Source organism: Equus caballus, chromosome 6, assembly GCF_041296265.1.
Source record: "Equus caballus isolate H_3958 breed thoroughbred chromosome 6, TB-T2T, whole genome shotgun sequence".
Lineage (NCBI taxonomy): Eukaryota > Metazoa > Chordata > Mammalia > Perissodactyla > Equidae > Equus > Equus caballus.
In genome coordinates this window covers 98186140-98207606 of record NC_091689.1, presented here as the reverse complement: position 1 = coordinate 98207606, position 21467 = coordinate 98186140, and the positions used below count along the sequence as shown (strand labels likewise).

At 36.0% G+C, this 21467-nt stretch overlaps 1 protein-coding gene across 37 annotated transcripts in view; it reads right to left on the bottom strand.

Annotated features, from left to right (window-relative positions):
• Positions 1-21: 21 nt before the first annotated feature.
• The window catches only part of CNOT2 (CCR4-NOT transcription complex subunit 2), a 110861-nt gene continuing 89415 nt past the window's right edge, over positions 22-21467 (bottom strand). For 36 of the 37 annotated variants that reach the window (XM_070271949.1, XM_070271934.1, XM_070271936.1 and 33 more), the window contains 10 exons: positions 20753-20832; positions 18037-18162; positions 16158-16282; positions 15098-15218; positions 14852-15008; positions 11491-11552; positions 11352-11401; positions 9363-9463; positions 7494-7638; positions 22-1155 (listed from right to left, as the gene is read on the bottom strand). In XM_070271949.1, the coding sequence (XP_070128050.1) occupies positions 1069-1155; positions 7494-7638; positions 9363-9463; positions 11352-11401; positions 11491-11552; positions 14852-15008; positions 15098-15218; positions 16158-16282; positions 18037-18162; positions 20753-20832 (1054 nt within the window). In that variant the 3' untranslated portion in view covers positions 22-1068. The remainder of the gene's footprint in view (positions 1156-7493; positions 7639-9362; positions 9464-11351; positions 11402-11490; positions 11553-14851; positions 15009-15097; positions 15219-16157; positions 16283-18036; positions 18163-20752; positions 20833-21467) is intronic. The other variant, XM_070271968.1, reaches the window with a different exon arrangement.

The following is a 21467-nucleotide window of genomic DNA, read 5'->3' as shown; positions in this document are numbered from 1 at the left end:
AAATCAAAGCCAACACTGTAGTGAGGAGAGCTTTTCTACTTTATTACAAAGAGAAGAAGCCTTTATGTGGTCAGAAAATACAAGATTGATCTTTTTCTCTTCCTATGAAACGCTGCTGTTCAAACAGCCAGAGTGAACTGCCTCAGCTCACTTCTGTAAGTCCCATCACATTCACTTGGGTATGATGTCCTTGGCTGCTGAAAATCTGGCCCTTCAGTGCACAGGGCGACAAAGTCCCCTGACCAGCAGTTCCAGAATGTCCCATTTTCATATATTGCATCCATGCACACCTCCTAAAAATGAGGTACAGCAGGGCAAACATTTTCCAAAATAGATGTCATATATATAATATATACACATTCGTACATACATACCTTTATTCATGTGATGTCCAAAAATTTAAAAAAAATGTACACATTTATTACAAAATCGTAACAAAGACTGGACAGTGTTTTGCTCATTCTGGAAAGATGAAGCTCAGTAATAACACAACCCTGGAAAGCAACCAGAGATTGTGGCAATATCTTTCTTCTAAACAGTCAGATACTCTTGCACTAAGCTTGGCGAAACTGCCTTTCAAAACCAGAAGGGGAAGTAAAATGAAGGAAGCAGACCTTGCTCATCTTTCCAAATGAAATACGAGAAGGATCTTCACATAAAAATGCACAAACATTTGTTATTTTATTACCAATAGTGCTACAATGAACAATGCAAATTTTGTGGTCTAATTTTGTTGAGTCTTTTGTTGTGGGTTTTTTTTTTTTTACATTTTAGAAACTAAATGGTAAACTTCTGTCAGTGTACTTGCTTGTCTTTACAGACCCAAGTCTGTCTGCTGGCAAAAAAAAGAAAATAAATGAAAAAATCCAGACCCTGCTCGAACTAGAGAAAAACAAATGACAAATTTAGTTGTTGGGCAGCACATAATCAGTAAGGCAGGACCTCAAATGGTGACCCTTTGTGTAAGCCAATTGCCAGATCCTCAAGGAGCTAAAGCCGGGGCGCCCGAGCCCCTCTGCCCTGCAGTCCGCGGAGCATGGTGCCGGGGTGGCTGCGCCCGAGGGCCGCTCAGAAGGCCTGCTGAGCAGGGTTGTAGTTGAAGGCGGATGGCAGGTGAGGCCGCTCTTCCAGTTTGTCGTATTCCAGATGGAACTCCTGGAAAACCAAAGTCAAGAACTTAGGTGACTCCTCTCTGCCTCAGAGTTCTGTCAAAACACATTCCACTACACGAACAAACAAACACCTACACAGAGGAGAATGAACAGATGCTGACACGCAACTCTTTGCCCCTCTAAGTTAGATACAGCCTGAAGAAATGTGCTGCAGTTTCTGATTAAGTATAGAAGATACGGACTTCTCGAGCAAAAGTCAGAGACTACTCATGAGCATCCATGTTCTAAGACTGAAATTTTATGCATTTTTTGGGCTTAAAAATAAAAGTTTGAAGGGGGCAATTACCATATCACTAATAAAAAGCAGAGAAAATTATTAAGATTTTTAAAGTAAAGCCTCCTTTAATGAAGTATAAAACCTAAAAATTTACTTTTTTCCCATGGAAAAAAGTTTAGAAATAAACAATTTTCCAATTTATCTTATTACACTTAATTTTTTAAAAAAGCAAACAAAGTTAATCTAACCTTATTAAAATCTGGAGAAAACGATGAACTTAAAACACACATCTCCAGACTTCTCACTTTATAAACCCAAAACCCTGAAAAAAATGTAACTACCACCCAAAACTACACAGTGGTTTTGCTACAGGCACATCTGAAGACGAACCATATAAGCTCATTTTAATTAAACTTTCAAAATACTATGTTAACTTCATGAGTTTTAAAATTTAAGAATGGTAAAGCAATTTCTCCATACTTCCCCAAGATGAAGAGATGCAGAATATAACTTTGTATATTAAAAAGACAAACAGCAAAAAACATACCTTTGCAAATCCAAAAAGCAAGAGGTTCTAAAATTACTAACTCTACAACCTGAATTCTATTAGCACAAACTATCTCAGTCAATTCCAATTAAAAATTATGAACCTTACTGTGTATTAGGTATAAAGAAAGCCAACAAGTAACGTTAGCATCATGGGTTAACACACTTTACCTTATCTGTCTTCTTTCAAATTGACTCCGTAATGAATATTTCCATTATTAAATTAAGCAAGTTTCATTATTAAATTAAAATGAAAATGTAGGTCATAATGATTAAATTTTGAGATACAAAACCAAGTATTTAAAATTTAAGGATATTACATTAGCAATTACAGAAATAGCACGTATAACTTATTGAAAGTCTAATATGTGTCAAAACTAGAGACACAACAAAATTTATTCTAATCTTTATGCTAAGTCTGCAAAGTAGATATCATTATCTTCATTTTGCACCTGAGGAAAATGAGGTGCACAAGTAACCTGTCCAAGTCAGACAGTGAGTGGCAGATCTAGGATCAAGATCCAGACCCATGTGACACCAAAGCCCATGACTTGTCTAGTGTAACATAGTATTTTTAATATTTTTAGCCCAAGATCCAAAATAGAATTACTTTATTACATTCCTATGCAGAAATAATGTTGAAAAAATTCAGTTCACTGATACATGTTTATAAAGAAGGCACACTGTGATGAGTTTAATCTAAAAAGGTTCACTTTATAGGACTCATAGAGTAACTAAGGTACAGAAGTTACTCACGTATCAGTAAAACTCAGCAATCACCAGAATCACCGTATCCCCCCAACACATCGTGTAAGCACCCTTCTCTCTCCCTACCCATCTAGGCTTCAAAAGAATTTTATTGCCTGGCTGAAGACGAATATACAAATTAGTGAAGAAAATATCTCCTTGCTATATAACATTCTTTAGAAATTAAAATTGGCATTTTAGTTCCAAAATATGTATATACGGTAAAAAGTCTATTTGCAACTATGACAAGTCATATACTCTACTACCTAAGTTACAGAAACTAAACTTTTGTTCAATTACCCTGTCCTCACCATTGTTCACTGGTGAGCTACGCTGGATTATGAGAATGTAAATTAGACTAACTTCATCAATACACATTGTTTTTCCTACACATTAAAAAAAAGGATCAGTTTAAACCTAGGGAACAAATATTTTAATATGATAATTAAGAAAATCTCAACGACCTTATACATCAGAGATTCAGAAACTAAACAGGTCAAATTTTGTCTTCCATTTTTAAAACCTTTTTTGCGGTCTATATATTTTTATTCTTTTTAAAATACACAAAGCTTACAATATAGTGGTATCTCTGTTCCCTAACTTTATTTGACCGTTATATCTTTTACATGTTTACGTTAAATGTACACACAGCACACACGTGCACGCCTCTAATCCGCAGGGCAGGACATGTGTCTGTTTAGACAGTGCCACCTCCTGTCTAGAATGGTGCCAGGCCCCTAGTACGTGTGTAATTATGGCTGACGAATAATAAACACATTTTCTTCATTTGTTTTAGGAATAGAACACTTAATTTTTGAAATATTCAAAGATTAGGTATGAGAAGGTCTATGTATATATTTGATTCTAACAGAAAAAAGGGATTTTTAGATTACAGTTTAAAAGGCTAGAAAGATTTCTGGATACTTTTTTCAAACAACATTTAATGTCTTAGTTTTTCTATTAATAAAATTAGGCTACATATTCTCAAAAGGTTACTGTGAAGCAGAATTAAAATACACGCACTGGATTCAGATGACCAAATAAAATTATTACAAAACCATTAATATCGTCACTGATCTAATTACACAGAAAATCATGCACTGAAAGAACGTTTTCTCAAATTCTCAGAAACATCAGTTTTCTTTTAACTAAGATAAATCCTCATTAACTCAAATTTTAGGAAGTAGCAAACTACCTTAAATACAATTATTAGAAATAAATGTCATTATTTTGAAGAAAAGCACACATTACTGATTAAAGGATAAAGATGTACTAATGTGTACCAGTGAAGTTAATGAAGAGAAATACTACATTGGTATCAGGCTATGACATAATAAAAGATCCTAATCATTAAACATTCTCTTCCGTCTACTCAGTGAACATTCTATTCAGTGTAATCTCACAAGGGGAAGTGACGCTGAAGGAGTTCTTAAATGTGTCAAGTCTTTAGTTTGAGGGAGCTGTTGATACTAGGACAGCCACCATCGCCTAAAAATTCTCCGTGGATGAAATTACTTAAAAATTTTACTCTTTAAGACTACGCATACTATCTGAATTACCACAAATGTTAAATTAGTGGGATACTGAGTAGTTCTAAATTACACAGGACAGACCACACAGCCTACTGACAAGTCAAGAATATCTAAAAGGGGAGAATAAGCAAATACAGCATCCAAATTTGTATGTACATACATCACCAACACACGGGAAATTCTTTAAGTAAATGATGGACTGGATCCTAGAACTCAGAGTCATACAATTTTTAGGGGATAAGAAATACTTCTGATTTAAATCATCTAATCGCTTACTTACTATTAGAATTCTTCAACTCTCTGAAAATATTAAGTGATTTAAAAAAGAGAAAGAACTTTATCCAAGATACTGTGAATGGAGACCTGACTGTGGTCCAGATCAGGTCGATACTTCCCGACAACATCATGGTAACATCAAGCTTTACTTATAACACTAACTCGTACTGCAGGCTTCTTACCACGAGGTGAGGCTATTTAACGCAAACTCTTTACCTGTGAGGAGTAAACCACACCCACTTTACAGATGAGGACTTGGACGTTAACTTGGGACATGGCATTTTAATGGATTTTCTGTAGTCTGATGAAGTCTGTTCATAAATATACTGTGAATGGAACTAAATTTCTTAGTTCCTAATCCAATTTCTGGGAAAACACTGAAAACATTCCTTAACAACAAAAAAACCTTAAAGCCATAGTGAAAAGTTTATTCTGTGAATACAACTTAAAAGTTTTAAGTTCATGAATCTGTATTTTAAGATAACCAAAAGAAGGGAGGTGCATATTAATACTTGATAGGAACCAATTATTTCTGCTCACTTTTACCACTTTGAAAATGATTTTGTTGAAGAGCATCAGTGCAAGTGGCCAGCAAATTACCTCAAGAGAGGTTCCCTAGGGAAGAGTTTAATGACGTCTCTCGAATTTTATTTTCCAACTTCACAGCTAAAAATTTTTAAAGGTAAAAGACAAAAGCTCAACCATACAGGAGAGATCAGATAAAATTGGGTAAAACTATTACACAATAATACACACCATCTATTATTTTTATATATATGTATATATAAAGAAATTTATTTTTTTATATAGTCAGTCTTTAAATATATAATATATATAATATAAAGACAGATACATATATTTCTTTAAATGACATTTACCTGACTGAGTTGTTGCTCTTGTGGGAAAGTAAAGGGGTCCTATTAACGTTTAAGTTATTTCTGAATATTTAACTTATGGGGAGAACTTAGTTCTAGAAAACTGACTTTTTCCACTAAGTTGATTTCTTCACATGTATCAAAACTAAAATTTAACTAAAATTATACATCTATCTACTGCAAACATCCATTCCTTTTTGCACATATAAGTTTGGAATAATATACAATGATATTGAATAAAAAGCTTAAACTGAATGGAGAAAGCTTAAGTTATTTACTAATAGAACTTTCCCCCCCTCCAAAGATACTTTCTCTCCCCCATAGAATCAACTAACTGAGAGAGTCTCAAAGTATGGCTCCGGACAAGGACCAGCATCATCACTGGCTTCACTTGGGAACTTGTTAGAAATGTCGATTCTCAGGTCCTAGCTACAGACTTACTAAATTGGGAATAATGGAGGTATGGCCCAGCAATCATGTTTTAACAAGGCCTCTATGTAATTAGGACGCAAGCTGAAGTTTGAGAACCACTGATCTAACCTAACAACAATCAGGTACAATTTTTCCGTCTTTGGAAGAATAGTAATAAGCTGTGATAACAACGATGATAAAAACAACAACAAACTACCACAACTACTCCCATACATCAAATACCCAGTGTATGCCAAGCCCCGTACTCTAGTGTATAATCTCAGTTAATCTTCATGACAATCTAGCGGCCAGTGTCATTTCGATTTAACATGGAAGGAAGAATGGAAGGGAACTCACACAGGTTGAAATGTAAATAGCAGAGACGAGTTAAGTTAAAATTCATGATACAAAGACTATGGCGTTCTATCACACTACACCTTTTAGAGAACAGGTAACATACATAACGTCTCATATACTATTTGTAATTAATGTAATTATTTCTATTTACCTAAAAGGTTAGGTCATGGATCTTCCTTTTGAAATCAAGATATGCATATTAACTGGAACTGTTAAAATAACTCAAATACAGGGTTTGGTATCTGGACTTGTTCTGAGAAGTAATGACACTTAGCACTGAGAAACAACCAAAAATAATAATAAAACATTCAACCTCTTGTGTGTCTTCTTTTAGTGTTTTTGGCTAGGCTCATCTTTTCCTATTTTTTTCAAGTTTTATATGAAATCTTCCTGTGATGTAAAACTTTTTTGTGATAAATATCTGGTATTTTACACTGTTCCCTTAAAATATTTTACCTTTTTATTAGTTTAGTAAAGCTGCCTCAAAAGAAAAAGAGAATCCAAACAAAAAGTATGTCCAATAAACTAATCATTAAGCAATATTTTTCTTCTGTTTAAATTTATTTAAAACAAACAAAACTCTTTAGCTTTTAATCCCAATAATCTCATCAATGAAAAAAGCCTTCAGAGAAATCCGGGAGTTACGAAGTCACATAACGTGGGTTCTATCCTCTGCTAGGCAGACTGAGTACCTACATAAAGTCTTGAACACAAATGTGAGATGTGCATTGACGCTGATGAGAATACTGCACATGTGACAGCTAGTAAGGTGTTTCTGTAAGGAAAAGTTGCAAACCAAACCAAACAACCAACTCTTCCACAGCCCTCTTCCCCCCAACACTCAGCATACCAGTCATGGGAACAATCATGGTTAATGCTTGCAATTTTCTTTCTTTATATCACTTGCAAATAAAAACTCAGGCATCGTTCCTGCAGTGAGTGTGAGTGTTTTCAAAAGCCTGTATCTGTTTATATACTGGTTTTACGAAAATCACATACTTGATTAATTTGAAGTAATAATAATATGAGAATACATGACTGGAATTGCAAGAGGGTATCTTTATTTTACAACTGAGTAAACACAAAAATAGTTCAAATGTTAGCAAGGAACTTGCTTGAGAAAAATTACAAAATCTCTTACCAAGTTCAATCATTTTCCTAAATATAGGTGAAATGAACTGTTTCCAGAAACCTTCCTAGAGTTTAAATCAAGCCAGGGAGATGCAGACAAAAGACTTGGCAATTATCTGGCAGATTACTGGAATGGATGCATTGGTACATACAAACAGATATAAGAGGATATTTCTTTTTAAAATCTAGATTTGCACATTTATACATTTGCACACGGAAAAAAATATACCTTAGCTACTTTCCTCCAGTTAAGACAGTCAAAGAAGTAATATGTTCCCCTCTCATATGTATTGGTTTTCATTGTTGGCTCCATGCCTGGTGCCCTGGTAATCCATACTCGTTCTTCTTTGTGGTATCTCCAATCACGGTTAAAACTTCAATTTTTAAGAGAAAAAGACAATTAATTTTTTCCTGTGGCTCACATCACACATTTTCTACATTTTGTAAAACTTTTCTCAGAAAATAATTACACATAAAATACATAAATATGGATGCTTCTTTATCCTGACTTTTATTGTTAAATACAGCCCTAGGGAAACAAATATAGGAAAATAATTTATTTGCCCAAAAACCACACTCTTTAATTATTATACACATCTTTATTTAACTGAAGAAACTTCTTATGCAAATAAAACAAGATCTTAGAAGCTCTATGAGCAAGGTGATAAAAACTTAGGCAGACCAAATAAAGATACACTGTTCCAGAAACTTCACTCCTTTCTTATTCTTCTTAACATTCAATAGAAATTGAGATATCTATTAAAACAAACAAAAACCCAAACTATCTGTATTATTTTGTAAGGAACTAAATACAAAGTCTGTTTGAATTAACTATTTAAATTCACCTAATTTTGTGACTATGTTGAAAATAGAATATCCACTTTGAAAATTCTTAATGAATGTACTACTTTCATTTTTTATTCAAATCTCATTGATCCTAAATTCTCAAAAACCAAAAAGATATCCATTAGAATTCATGCAAGAATCAATGAGGATTTATACCACTTGTAAACTGGGGAAGTAACATCCAAAGGAGGTACATGTACCACAAAACATACCTTGGGCAGAACACACCTCCATGTAAACAAACACCTTCCTACCAATACCATGAGGTAATTTTCAGACATAAATAAGATATGAGACAGAACTGCCAGTGATGGATGGATGAAAGACTGAATGAATTTATTTACTTATGAATAAATTAAAAGAAACAGGTAACAATTGCTATCTTACAAAAAATGAGGGGAAAACATGGGAAAAAACAAATTCTCAATTGAGAAATAAAAAACAATTTATTATCAACACAGTGAATTTTACATTTTTAAGTATCTGATTCAAGGCCATTTGCAGAAATGTTATGAGAAATATAAAATACTCAAAATGGTTAAAAATGTCATAAATCTTAGTAACAATTCACTTTATAATAAACATGATCAGTAGAATAGTCTGTTGGTAACAAAACATGTTACCAACTCGACATATGAGAAACGACACAAAATTTTTATTTTGAGAGCATCAGGTAAAAAAACAGAAATGCTCAGGAAAAAAACACATCAACAGACCAACTTCTTAACACTAATTTATTTAAGTTGGCCTATAGGCTTCTGATAACAAATGTGGACTTTATTTTATCAACACTTCAAAACACACAACAAATATGCACAGTGCCTTGCCCATATAATACTCCATAGATGTTTATTAAATGATGAAATTCACTGTTACTAGCATATGTGGTTCCACAAGGAGTATAATGAGCCACAGTTGTGAACCATATCTTATACTTCATATATTTATAAAAGTTAGATTCACCAAATTCATGAGTCAATTCTGTCTTCTTACAAATTAAGGGTTATCAAGTTTGAAATCCTTCTTTTATGTATATAGTGATTATAAAGCCATGGTAATAAAAAGTTTCAAGCTAAATTAACTTTATTGTACTAAATGTAAAAATGAACAACTTAAATTTCTTGATGGAGAAGTATTTCCAATTTAAAAACAAAAGGCAAAAACTAAAGCCATCATCATTTTAAAAAAGAGGCTTTCAGAATAAACAAGAGCCACTATAACACAAAAGTGTTTAAAAATACTTTGAACATACAGCTCTACTGCAGCTAAAAGTTGTAATACGTCTCCTCCATTCATGTAATAGAGATAGAAGAGAAGGTCTTCTCCGTATCGGGCAAGTTTTATTGCAGCCAGCTGGAAAAGAGAAATAAATTATTCTGAAATGTAAAACAAGTTTGAAAATCCTAACATATAATTGCTACCACTAAAGTAAAAACAGAGACAAACAGAAACTTCTCTTCGTGGGAGGTAACTGTTATTATATGACTACACAAGTAGTTATAATTCTACAGGGAGCTTTCAACATTTCAATGGCTAGAGTCATTTATTAATTATTTCTGGTACATCTATTTTCATGTACTAAGAGGGAAAAAAGCTAAATAAAAACATCTGAGACAGACCAAATGCTGACTGTCTTCCTCAAGGGACTCCCTAGTGCCTAAGGTGGTGATAACAGCGGAACACCACACTCAGAGACACAACTCACACTCAAGTCCTAGGGCCATCACTTATTAATGTCGCCGTATCCACGTTACTTAACGTTGCGGAACCTCAGTTATACAAGGTGCAGTCACGCCTACAAAGGCTACTAAGAATGTAAGGGAAATTAAGTAAGCAACTGCATGGGAACACACCTTGTAGAGTGCCTGATACACAGAAGACCTGTGAGAAATGTTAACTGAATCTGTATCCGACAGTGATTTACAACTCAGCTGGTTACGTATTTTTAGCAAACCACAGGCGGTATGTACAAAAATCATAAAAGAATAGCTCTTTATTTTGTTTTGATGACTAAAAGACGCACATCCCTCAGCAAAAGAGATACATACCTGACCACCAAACTATAAAACCTGAGTGAGTTCAACAGTCTCAAATGACCACATTAAGATAAACTTTTATTAAAAGCACAACAAAATGAAGACACCTTTATCTCATTACCTAATAATGTATCTAAATGTTTAATTAACTGTTACACATTCTCTTAATGTATTTTTTCTCTCCATTCCTATTATCACCATTCAGGCTGCAGTCCCCCAAGTGCAACAAATTCTCCTAAATTAGTGTCTCTTCAATTGGCATAGGGCAAGGCTCTGGAACCCTTAGGTAACTGGAGCAAGAGAGCACTACAGTGGAGGCGGCAGCAAATCACACAACCCACAAGTAGAAAAACTAGCCTTCCCCATCTCAGACTTCGTCTCTCTCCTGCTCAAGGATGGAAACACACACTGAGAAACGAATCTCTTCAGCTGCCTGTCCTCAGCATCAACATCCATTTGACTAAGCACTGCACGGTGCAGACGCAGAACACGGTCATTTATATGTACTTATGTTTTACATATTCAAATACATACATATGACATAAATATATATATAATTCTTAATAAATTATATCCTTTCATAAGGCCAAAATCTAGATACCATTTCTAACAGAATGAACTCTCAGTTTTTTCCCCTAAAGCGTTCATCATTTTACTTCTTGGATTAAAAAAAAGGTTGAAGCTGCAATCTGTTAATAGTTACTTTATAACTAGAACTGTAGGTAATTAAAGAATGGAAAAAAAATACAAGAAAAAAAGCCAAAGGTCATATATAGTTTTTAAATACAAATGTATTGTTCCATTAAAGACACTGTACCTGTAATATGTATAAAGAAAAACCTTTCTGATTGATAAATAAAATGAAATAAAATGAGAATAACAGATGGAAATTCACCAAATTTTCCAAGTTGGTTATTCCCATCAACTGTGGTTACAGTTGTACCCTGTTGTTAATGGCTGTAAGAAATATTTTACTGGCCTTAACATTGTTTTGTTTTTAAAATATAACCCAGGACTTCATCAAAACATTAAGATTACAAACAAAAATAAACAAAATTGTTATATATAACTGAATGGACATACAAAAGCATACCCCTGAGGCCATTGCTAATTATTTCAGAAACATTATGCTGCCTGAACTGAAAACAGCACCTGACAAACAGATAAATTCATGCTGGCTGAGTAGAATAATAAACTACACTCACCTTATCCCTAATGTGAATGTTCGTTAAGTACTCAGATGGAACATGGAAGTCTAGACAATAAAATGAAAAAAGCCTTATTAACTGATTCTCAGTTACAAATACCTTTTTAAAAGGTCTGAACACAAGTAGATTCTCCTACCTATGTCTTGAGGTCGACAAGGTGAAGACGCCCAGGGTGATGCAAATTTAGGGTAGAGATTTCTGAATAAGGGGGAAAAAAAACACTCTGAAGCCCAAAGTAGAAGAAGACTTCTAATTTTATTTCAGGAAATCAGGAGAAACAATGACTTCAAATGTAAAATGAGCAACTTTACTTCCAGTTTCCTTTCTTGGGTTTACTATGACTTACATAGTGGGAAACTGAAACGAGGCTAAATATACACATACATATACATACACACACAGACACACACAGACACACTCTCTCTCTCAGAATGCTTTAAATTCCTTAATACCAAATCCCCGAGTAAAATTATTTTCCTGTCTACATGGGCAGAAAAAAAATCAGTAATAATTAAAAGCAAAAGTTCCAGGGGCCCGCCCTGTGGCTGAGTGGTTAAGTTCACGCATTCCGCTTCGGCAGCCCAGGGTTTCCCCGGTTTGAATCCTGGGCACAGACATGGCACTGCTCGTCAAGCCATGCTGAGGCAGCAGCCCACATGCCACAACTAGAAGGACCCACAACTAAACAATACACAACCATGTACCGGGGGACTTTGGGAGAAAAAGGAAAAAATAAAATCATTAAAAAAAAAAAAAAAAGCAAAAGTTCCAGTGGGCTGGCCTGGTGGCATAGTGGTTAAGTTCATGTACTACACTTCGGCAGCCTGGGGTTCACAGGTTTGGATCCCAGGTGTGGATCTACACACCACTTATCAAGCCATGCTCTGGCAGCGTCCCACATACAAAATAGAGGAAGACTGGCACAGATGTTAGCTCAGGGACAATCTTCCTCAAGCAAAAAGAGGAACAAGACTGGCAACAGACGTTAGCTCAGGGCCAATCTTCTTTACCCCCCCCAAAAAAAAAAAAAAAGAAAAGCAAAAGTTCCAATTCACCAAATATTTACTGAGTACCTATTATTACATGCTTGGCACTGTTCTATTGTTCTAGGTGCCTGGGACCCATCAGCGACAGAGCAGAGATCACTGACAACACGAAATTTACTTTCTGGTTGAGGATAGTGGGTTGGAGGGAGGCAGACAAAAACAATTTGCATAATAAACAAATAATATTCCATGTTGGTGGAGGGGTGGGGAGGGGGGATTAGTTATATAATTAAACAGGGTAGTCAGGTTAGGTCTCCTGGAGAAGGATGTTGAGGGAGACAGCCACAGTAGTTACGTGGCAGAAGACCACTCTAGTCACTAGAGGGAAGTGCTAGATCAGTGGAGGCAGGAGGGTGACCGACGCATCTGAGGTGCAGCCACAGGGCCAGCGAGGCCGGAGCAGAGTTGAACAAAGGGGGAAGCTGTTGAGGTAGGGGTAGGGGAGAGACACAGATCATGCCTGGAGAGACTGCAGGCCTGTAAAGATTTGGGATTGTTAATCATAATGAAACTGCAAACCGTTACTGGGTATTGAGCAGAGGATTAACTCATTCAAAGAGGACTGTCCTAGCCACTACACGAAGAAGAGATGGTGAAGGGCACAGGAGCACCGGGACACCTGGTGACTGGCTAAGGAAGTGATCCAGGCACAGAGGACAGCGATTCAAACTCAGGTGTACAGTTGAAAGTGGTGAGAAGCAACACACCAATGATTCCACCATGTCAAATGCTGCCGGGAGGTCAGGGAGGAGAAGTTCCTAAAAGTGACCACCAAACGCCCTAACACAGAGGTCATTTGATGACCTTGATGACAGCTGTTTCAGTGCAGTAGTGAGGGCAAAATCCTAACTGAAACGGGTTTAACAGAGAATGAGAGAAGATAAGCAGGAGATACAAAGATGGCTCTTTTTTTTTTTCTTTTTAAGATTGCTCACAGCATTTCAAATAAACATAGAATTCAACAGGAATTTTTTTTTTAATTTTTTTTAAAGATTGGCACCTGGGCTAACAACTGTTGCCAATCTTTTTTTTTCTTTTTTCTGCTTTATCTCCCCAAACCCGCCGTGTATACAGTTGTATATCTTAGTTGCATGTCCTTCTAGTTGTGGGATGTGGGACGCCGCCTCAACATGGCCTGACGAGCGGTGCCACGTCCGCACCCAGGATCCAAACCCTGGGCCGCCGCAGCGGAGCGCGCAAACTTAACCACTCGGCCACGGAGCCGGCCCCCAAAGATGGCTCTTTTCAAGAGTTTTGCTTCAAAGAAGAACAAAGAAATGGGAGCAGTAAGTCATAGAAGCAGCTGGATCAAGAGAAGATATTTGTTAACATGGAAGAAGTACACAGCATATTTATATGCTGGTGGAAATGATCCAACGAAGTGCAAAACACTGTTAGAGCCATGTCCTTGAGTTTTCAAGAGAGGTTTTAAGTAGAAAGCACAGATCAACTGTGGCAAGACGGCAGAAGACAACAATAAGGAGGGTGCAGATGGTCACAGGCAGTTAGGTTTGGTGGCAGGACTATGCTGCCTTTCTGTTCTGATTCCACCTTTCTTAGTAAAATAGAAATAAAAAGCAAGGTCATCTGATGGACAGGGGAAAAGGAATTAGGGACCTGAAGAGGCAAGTATAAAACAGTTGCATAGGGGAACAAAAGAGTGAATGGACGAGCCTTGCCAGCTATGATTATGGGGTAGAATTAAGGGCCCACTTTTGAGGTTCCCGGCCCTGAATCTGAAGTGAGACCAAGAAATGAGATCTTGTGTTTTCTCCAGTCATGCTCAGTAGCACAGGTCCAAAATGGAACAGACAGAGATACAACCAGGGCTGTGGTTTCTGCCGTGCTAGTCTGACAAAGTGAGAGAGGGGCAACGTAGTCAAGGGAACATATAAGGGAGCATCTGTGACTCACCACAGAATTTAACTGGATGAGAAGGAAGTGAGGGGACGAGAGACAGGGATGGTGAGGAACAGTGAAAGGTAGAAGAATCAACGGATTGAAGCTCCCAGTGGAGTCAAATGATTACAGAAGCCAGTACCAGAGAGGAGAGAGAGAGAACAGAAAATGGCATGGGAGCACACACCTAAAACTACAGAGAAACTGAAGTCACCAGTAATGGCCAGCCAGGTGAAGGGATGACTGAGGAGGTCAGTAGGTGAGGTATGGGGGAGGGTAAGATTTTAGGAGGAGAGAAATTCAAGGAACTAGGGTTTCAGGATTTTGGAAGGGTCATATATGTGTATTTGAAACTGCCAAATCATGAGAGAAATAATACTGTAAAATGACAGTGATCCAGGAGCTATTATGAAAGGAAATGACTCAAAGAGTCAGCAAGTAACAGCAACGATGAGTGGCAACAGGTGATACAATTTGACGACACGAAATTAAACAGTGGGAGTCTGCAGGGACATATTATATACAAATGTGGAAGAAAAGAAAAAAACTTACTCAGGAGAGTTCAGATTGAGGCCTAATGTTGTTAAGTCACTTCCTAACGCAAGATGTACCATTCCCGGGTCTGTCTCTGCTGCCCTGATAAACGTTAAGAGGCCAATCATCCCAAACTGGTCCGTCACCATTCCCTGAGGAATATTAGTAACCCGACCTGGAGAAGAACAGAGTTATTTTTACCCTTGAGGAAAAAGCAAAGAAAAGAATTCTATTATATGTTCGACATATTTTATAGAGTCCCACCATCAGGTAACACCTGGATCCCTTTTTTCTGCTGGTTATTATTTTGTGTTGTTGAACTTTTATCTCCAGGGAATTTGGGTCCATCTGTACTTGAAGTTGTCTTGCCAGATGTATTCAAATTCTAACATAAAAAAAATTAAACATGACATTAAAATTTAAGTGTAAAAATTTCAAGTTCACATATTAGTAACATTTCTACTATTATATTTAAACTGGCAGTAATTTACTTGTTTTTCAACTTCTACATGAAATTTTTTGCTTCCACATGGTATACAAATAAACCCTGTATTGCACACATTTGAATACTTAAAGGACAACAAACATACAGAAAATATCCTTATTTATCTCAGCTCTTCAGTCACAGAACAAAGACACTCCCTGTCTCTCTGTCTCAGGACTTGCTGCTTTGGGACACACCTGAAGTTACAGTCCTCAATACGTGCATTTAGAAGAGAGATTATATATAGTATATTACATAAAATATCACCCATAAAGACCTCCAGATAAGTTAGAATATATGAACTTTTAAAATTTGCATTTAATTCTTACCCAGTAATCTTCTTTATCAATTATTTTAACAATATACAAACTCCCATCACACACACAAAAAAGCTATTTTCAGTGAAATGTGGAAGAAATAAATACATTCGTTAAGTCAGAAAGAGGAAGCTGAGTTGGCTGAATCAACACAGGAATAAAAATGTGTATAAAGATTCTTCAAGGAGAAAACTTACTCAAGAAAAACACAGCTCCTTAGAAGGCTATAATATCAAACTTCATGGGATCCAGCTGAGAGGGACTACAATAAAAGTCTAAATTAACTCTGAGAAGTTCAACAGAAATTTGCAAACCTACATGAAATAGGAAAACAACAGGCTATCTTCTAAGTTATAAAGGTTTTCCACATTCTTCAGAAGTTAAGATTATTACAGATTCAAGATACACAATTTTGTAATAGTAATTAGTAAGTCCTTAATATAGTCTATAAAACCATTAACATAAGAGAAATCTGAAGGGAAAGAACTACGTCACTCACATACATAATTCTCAAATTACTTACTGATTTACTGTCATCATTACTTGATGTTGGATCTTTATAGCTGGAACCAGGTAATGCTGGAAAATCTTCGTTGTGTATTGAGAAGTCCTGGGATTGCTCATTTGCTGGTTTTGTTACCATTCCAACTACGTAATGAAAATAAGCCAGAGAATTACAATTGATATTTATGATATTGTTACAAACTATAAAAAGTTAACTTTCCTCATGATAACAGACCAAAAGGATTTTTGTATTACGCTATGAAAGCATATTTCAAAAAGTATTCAGCATAACAATGAACTAAATTTTTATATACTGATTAATAACTCAATATATAAAATAATACAAGGGAAGTAAGTGGTAATTCTAATCTAAGGACATACATAGATGCTTAAAAATATAATTTGATGTTGGTAATAATTACTAAAATTTTTGGTTTAAAAGTTTGCTTTATTTAAATATTTGACTAGCTATTACAAACACCAGTTAACTGTCGAATATAAAGGAACAAAAATAAATTTTAAAAGAACATGACAGTATGCTACTTGAAAGTGACTTACAGAGTGAGTAAATTGCAATCAACTATAAAACAACTCCATATTATTTCAGATTTTCTTGAACTCCATGTAATAGATGTAAAACATGCAAGAACTGGGAAGTAATCCTCCCACTATACTTGGCATTAGTCAGGCCCCCATTGGAGAACAATTATCCAGTTCAGGGCTCCACAATTCAAGAACGATACGGAGAAACTAGAGATGGTCCAAGGAGAGCAACAGGAATGATTAAAGGGATGAAAGCATGGACCCATGAGGAAAGGTGAGAGCAGCAGAGTCTGAACTGACACCCAAGCAGCCAGGCGCTCCACTTCCAGGGCAGATCACTGTTTGTTATTTCTGGAAGACTGATTTGGAAAGTTTAGAATAGGAACAATACTTTTTCCCTTCTTCACATATTACTATTCGTATTCATATTTTAAAAGGCACAGAAGTCCTGCTTGGTTGAAAACAGGAAAGACAGCGATGTTAGAAAGCGATGAACTGATCCCTCTGAGTTCACTGTTTCTGCCACTGGTCTCCGTCAGATTCTCGCAAAGGAAGCTACTGGGCGCAGAGGATGAAAACAACACGGCTGCCCTGCTGTTCAGTCCTTCTGACGTCCAAACTGTTGTTATATGTGTTTCACATCCCCTCTGCTTTTCATTTAGCCTCCATTACAGCCAAATCTCTTATTCATTAGAGACAGTGAAAAAGGGTATTAATGATGACCAAGAGTCTACATAAACTATACATGAACGAGGAGCAGCAGTTCTCAACAGAAGGCATTTTTTTTCCCCACAGGACATTTGTCAATGTCTGGAGGCATCTATGATTGTTACAATGGGGGTAGAGGGAGTGGTGTTACCAGCAATGAGTAGGGAGAAGCCAGGGATGTGGCTTAACATTCTATAATGCACAGGACGGTCCTTCCTTTATAAGGAATTATCTGACCCCAATGTCAGTAGTGTCGAGGCTGAGAAACTGGCTTAGAAAAAATCTTCAGTGTATATGGTCAGTCATTATTAGTAACTAGGAATGAGGAATGGGTCCTTTAAAAAATGTGCAATGAATTAAGAAAAACCAAACCACAAAATAATCATTAAGGTGTATATTAAGGCAGAGATGCCAGAAGAAAATAACTTCTGAATACCAATGAGGATTTCCTTTTGGGGATTCTGTACAAACTGCTATCGTGGTATTCTGGGAGGAAAAAACACTTTGCATATGTCAATGCTGACAAAATTGGACTACTCCAATTGGAAAACGTATCTGTGTGCACACACACGCAGATGTGTACGTATATGTATATACTTGTTTGCAATGCAAAGTCTCCACTGGCCATCATTAAAAAGCTGAATTACCGTAAGGAGCTCTTCCAGCCAAGGGGTTTATTAATGGAGTTGGGTTACCACTGCCTTCCCTTCTGTTTCGGTCTGCTAATGCTGGAAAATCTGAGAGGTCCAATCCTGTCACATTTTCGCTTCCATCTAAATAATGAGAAAAAGCACTAGTTATTCATTCCACAAACCTTTTTAACAGATTATTAAAGACCAACCATAATGTAACTTGATGTGACAGTGTCTTCTTCTTAAATAACGCACAGCACTGTACTAGGTCTGTGCAGGTGCACAATAAATACTTGTGACTGATTTCATGTGGAAAGAACTTCATGAACAATTCAGCAAAGCAGTATGTAACTAGCATAATAAAACCTCCAAATCCTAGAGACTTAAAGCAGAGAATAAGGACTAGGTAGTACATTATCTCCCTGTGGAAGATGGTACCCTAAAGTTATAGCCTGCTAGCCAGCAAGAGGCAGACTGCTGTGATACAACTGCTCTTTTCATTATATCCAAAAGCAGAGGTTGCATGTGGAATGCTCAGAGCTCAAGTGTAACACGGGTGCAATAATAACAGTGCCTCCTGCAAATGGCCAGAAACATATCTGAGACACAGGAGGTGGGAGCAGAAGCCCTGAGGCCCTCTGTCCTGTGGCCTATTGGCCCCATACACAAACATGAAGGCATGCATGTGTGTGCAGTTGGGGGTATAGACAGGGTGGAGTTGGTAGGGTCTAAGTAGGGTTCCCCTGTCTGGTGAGTGCTTGGCAAGTGTGGGGATATGATGCAAAGCCCAGAAGTTTACATTACCTATCACACAGTAGGCGCTCAATAAATATATATCAAACGAATAAAATTTACTTTTGCTCATTTTATATTTAAATACAAGCTTGCTTTCTTTGAAAAGTTAAAATTTAACCCAACTTTTCTACTTTGCCTATTTGAATGATCCCTTTGATTTCTTCTCAACTTTTATTACTCTATTATGCTTACAATCTTGTAATCTCAATTTTTGAAGAATTTAATTTTCTACCTTAGCTTTAGCCTGCACTATGGCTTTTCTGCAATCTTTGTTTCATCCAGTGTTTTATAATCATTTTCAATTTACTTGGCCCTTTTTTCCAGTTAGTTTTAACTTTTCTCCATGTTTCATAATTAGAAGAATCTCAGAAAGAAACTATTGTCTCAAGATTACTTTGTTAATTGAAGAACAATACACTTTATTAACACCGCAAGTCAGGTGACAATTCAAAATTATAAAGGGTAAAAGAAAATCATCGATATCCATTGTTTAAAAAATTGCAGCTTATTTGAATTTTAAAGATACTACTATATGAACAACACAACAGAAATTGATTTATTTAATAGTGTTTCAATTTACAAAGTAATTTCTCAAATTATGATTACAAATTAACTATAAACTTTGAATATATATTAACTTTTAAAACACATCTTTAAATCCTTTAAGATGGAATTTAAAATTGTTATATGTTATTAGAGAATAATTTTAACCTAAAAATAGTTAATAAACTCCCAAATTTACATTTTTAGGGAAACATTTGGAAACAATTTTCCTAGTGTAAAATATACTGAATTAAAATTGGATTTTAAAAATAATTCTAAAATTTATAAAAGCGTATAAAACCATAATTCAGAATATAAGATGGCATTGTCAGACAAACTGTTACTTTATGGTCCATAAAGGAGGAAAAAACAACTTTCCCATAAACCATGATTATGCAGCCTGCTTTCAAAGATATTAAAATATGAAAAAATATTTTAAGAAACAATGGAATATGGTACTTCATGTTATTTTAACACCTTAAACACGAAACTATAATTTTCAAAGGCTAAAATTTGGAATTTAAAGTCTCATTTGATGAATCTACGTTGTTAGAGAGACATTTAAAAATTAAAAGCCCATAGCCACACAGGTCATTTCATTACTAAATCTTCTCTCGTGCTGCCACAGACGCTGTTTCACTATCACGCTCACTTTCCACTTCCTCTCAATGATTGTATTCACGTTTGCTCCCATGACCATAACAAGATCCTCATCTCCTCTCAGGAAACGGTCTGGAGGCGAGGGTGGGACCCGAAGCTGAACAGCAACAAAGCCTCCTGCTCACTTCGGTGTGAAGCAGTTGACAAAAGAAAGAAACCAACAGACTGCAGGGACTGTCGACTGTCCAATCAGAATTGGTCTTCCATGTAATTAAATTTTGAATGTTTACATAAAATTGAATAAAAATTCATTTAAGGGTTAAATGTCAAAATGAGTATCATAAGAACTATTAAGAAAAAACTGTAAGTGCTCCATAGAGTGTTAAGGGTTCTTCAGTCTGGGTCTCTACGCCAGGATGCTCTACCACCCGACCTGGTTTAGAGTAGGTCTTGCAGTGAGAGGACTGAGGACAGGAGAAGCTCCTGAAGCAAAACAGATTCTGAGGCATAAACACAGGCTAAGCTAACATTCAGTTAGGCTTTCTCCAGGTATTAAGGAAATAATCCTGACTCTAGAACACTCTGCCATTACCATGCCAAGTGAAAAAATGTATTTACATATCTCTTGACTGTTCACTGAATTAATTCCTATCCCTGTCAGATTCTCCTTAAATTAAATTCTACTATTTAACACACAAAAGTCCTGTCAAATTTTCAGACCAGTCTGTTGAATTGCTTTATAAGTCAAAGATCTACTAATTTTTATAGGGTACTAGCTCCAGAATACGCTTACCTGTTCCATTAAAAATGTTACTTGATAAGGAGTTATTCATTCCAAATGCCTGATTCCTGTTCATTCCAAATCCAGACATACTGGGTACATAGAAAATAATTGTAGATATACAGTAAGAACACTAACTTTCAGATGAAGAAAAACAAAGTGTATACTTCTGATCTCCTCACATAAAACAACAGTATGTTTAAAAACAAACACTAATTTTAGTTTTCTAAATTTGATCTTTATTTTTCTTTAAAAACTTCCCTAAAGTCCTTCCATGAACTGAGAAACAAACGTCTTAAACAGATTAATTAAAAAACAAAACACAAAGTATCTATGTATAAGCCTGATGAAAACAGAGATTAAGGAGACCATTTTGTGTACCTGGAGAGTCAACTTACTGCATATACTGGAAGAAGTAACTAACCTCAAAAACAGGCAGTTTAGCGGAAGACTGCTCTTCCTGAATGCTTGTTTTTCTTCTACTACTGGTAAAGTCTTTCCCAACTAGAACATACACTCTCGTGGACAGAGTCCACGTCACATTCCTCTTTGCATCCTCTGCCCTTAGTGTTCAGGAAGATACAACAGGCACTCAGTAAAAGTTTAGCTGACCTGAAGTAAATGATGATTTTCTTTAACTAAATTCAGTATTCTAAAACACATTATTTTTATCTAAATATAGTTTATCTTTCAGCTACTTGAAAGAAAAAAAATCCCTCTGTAGTGC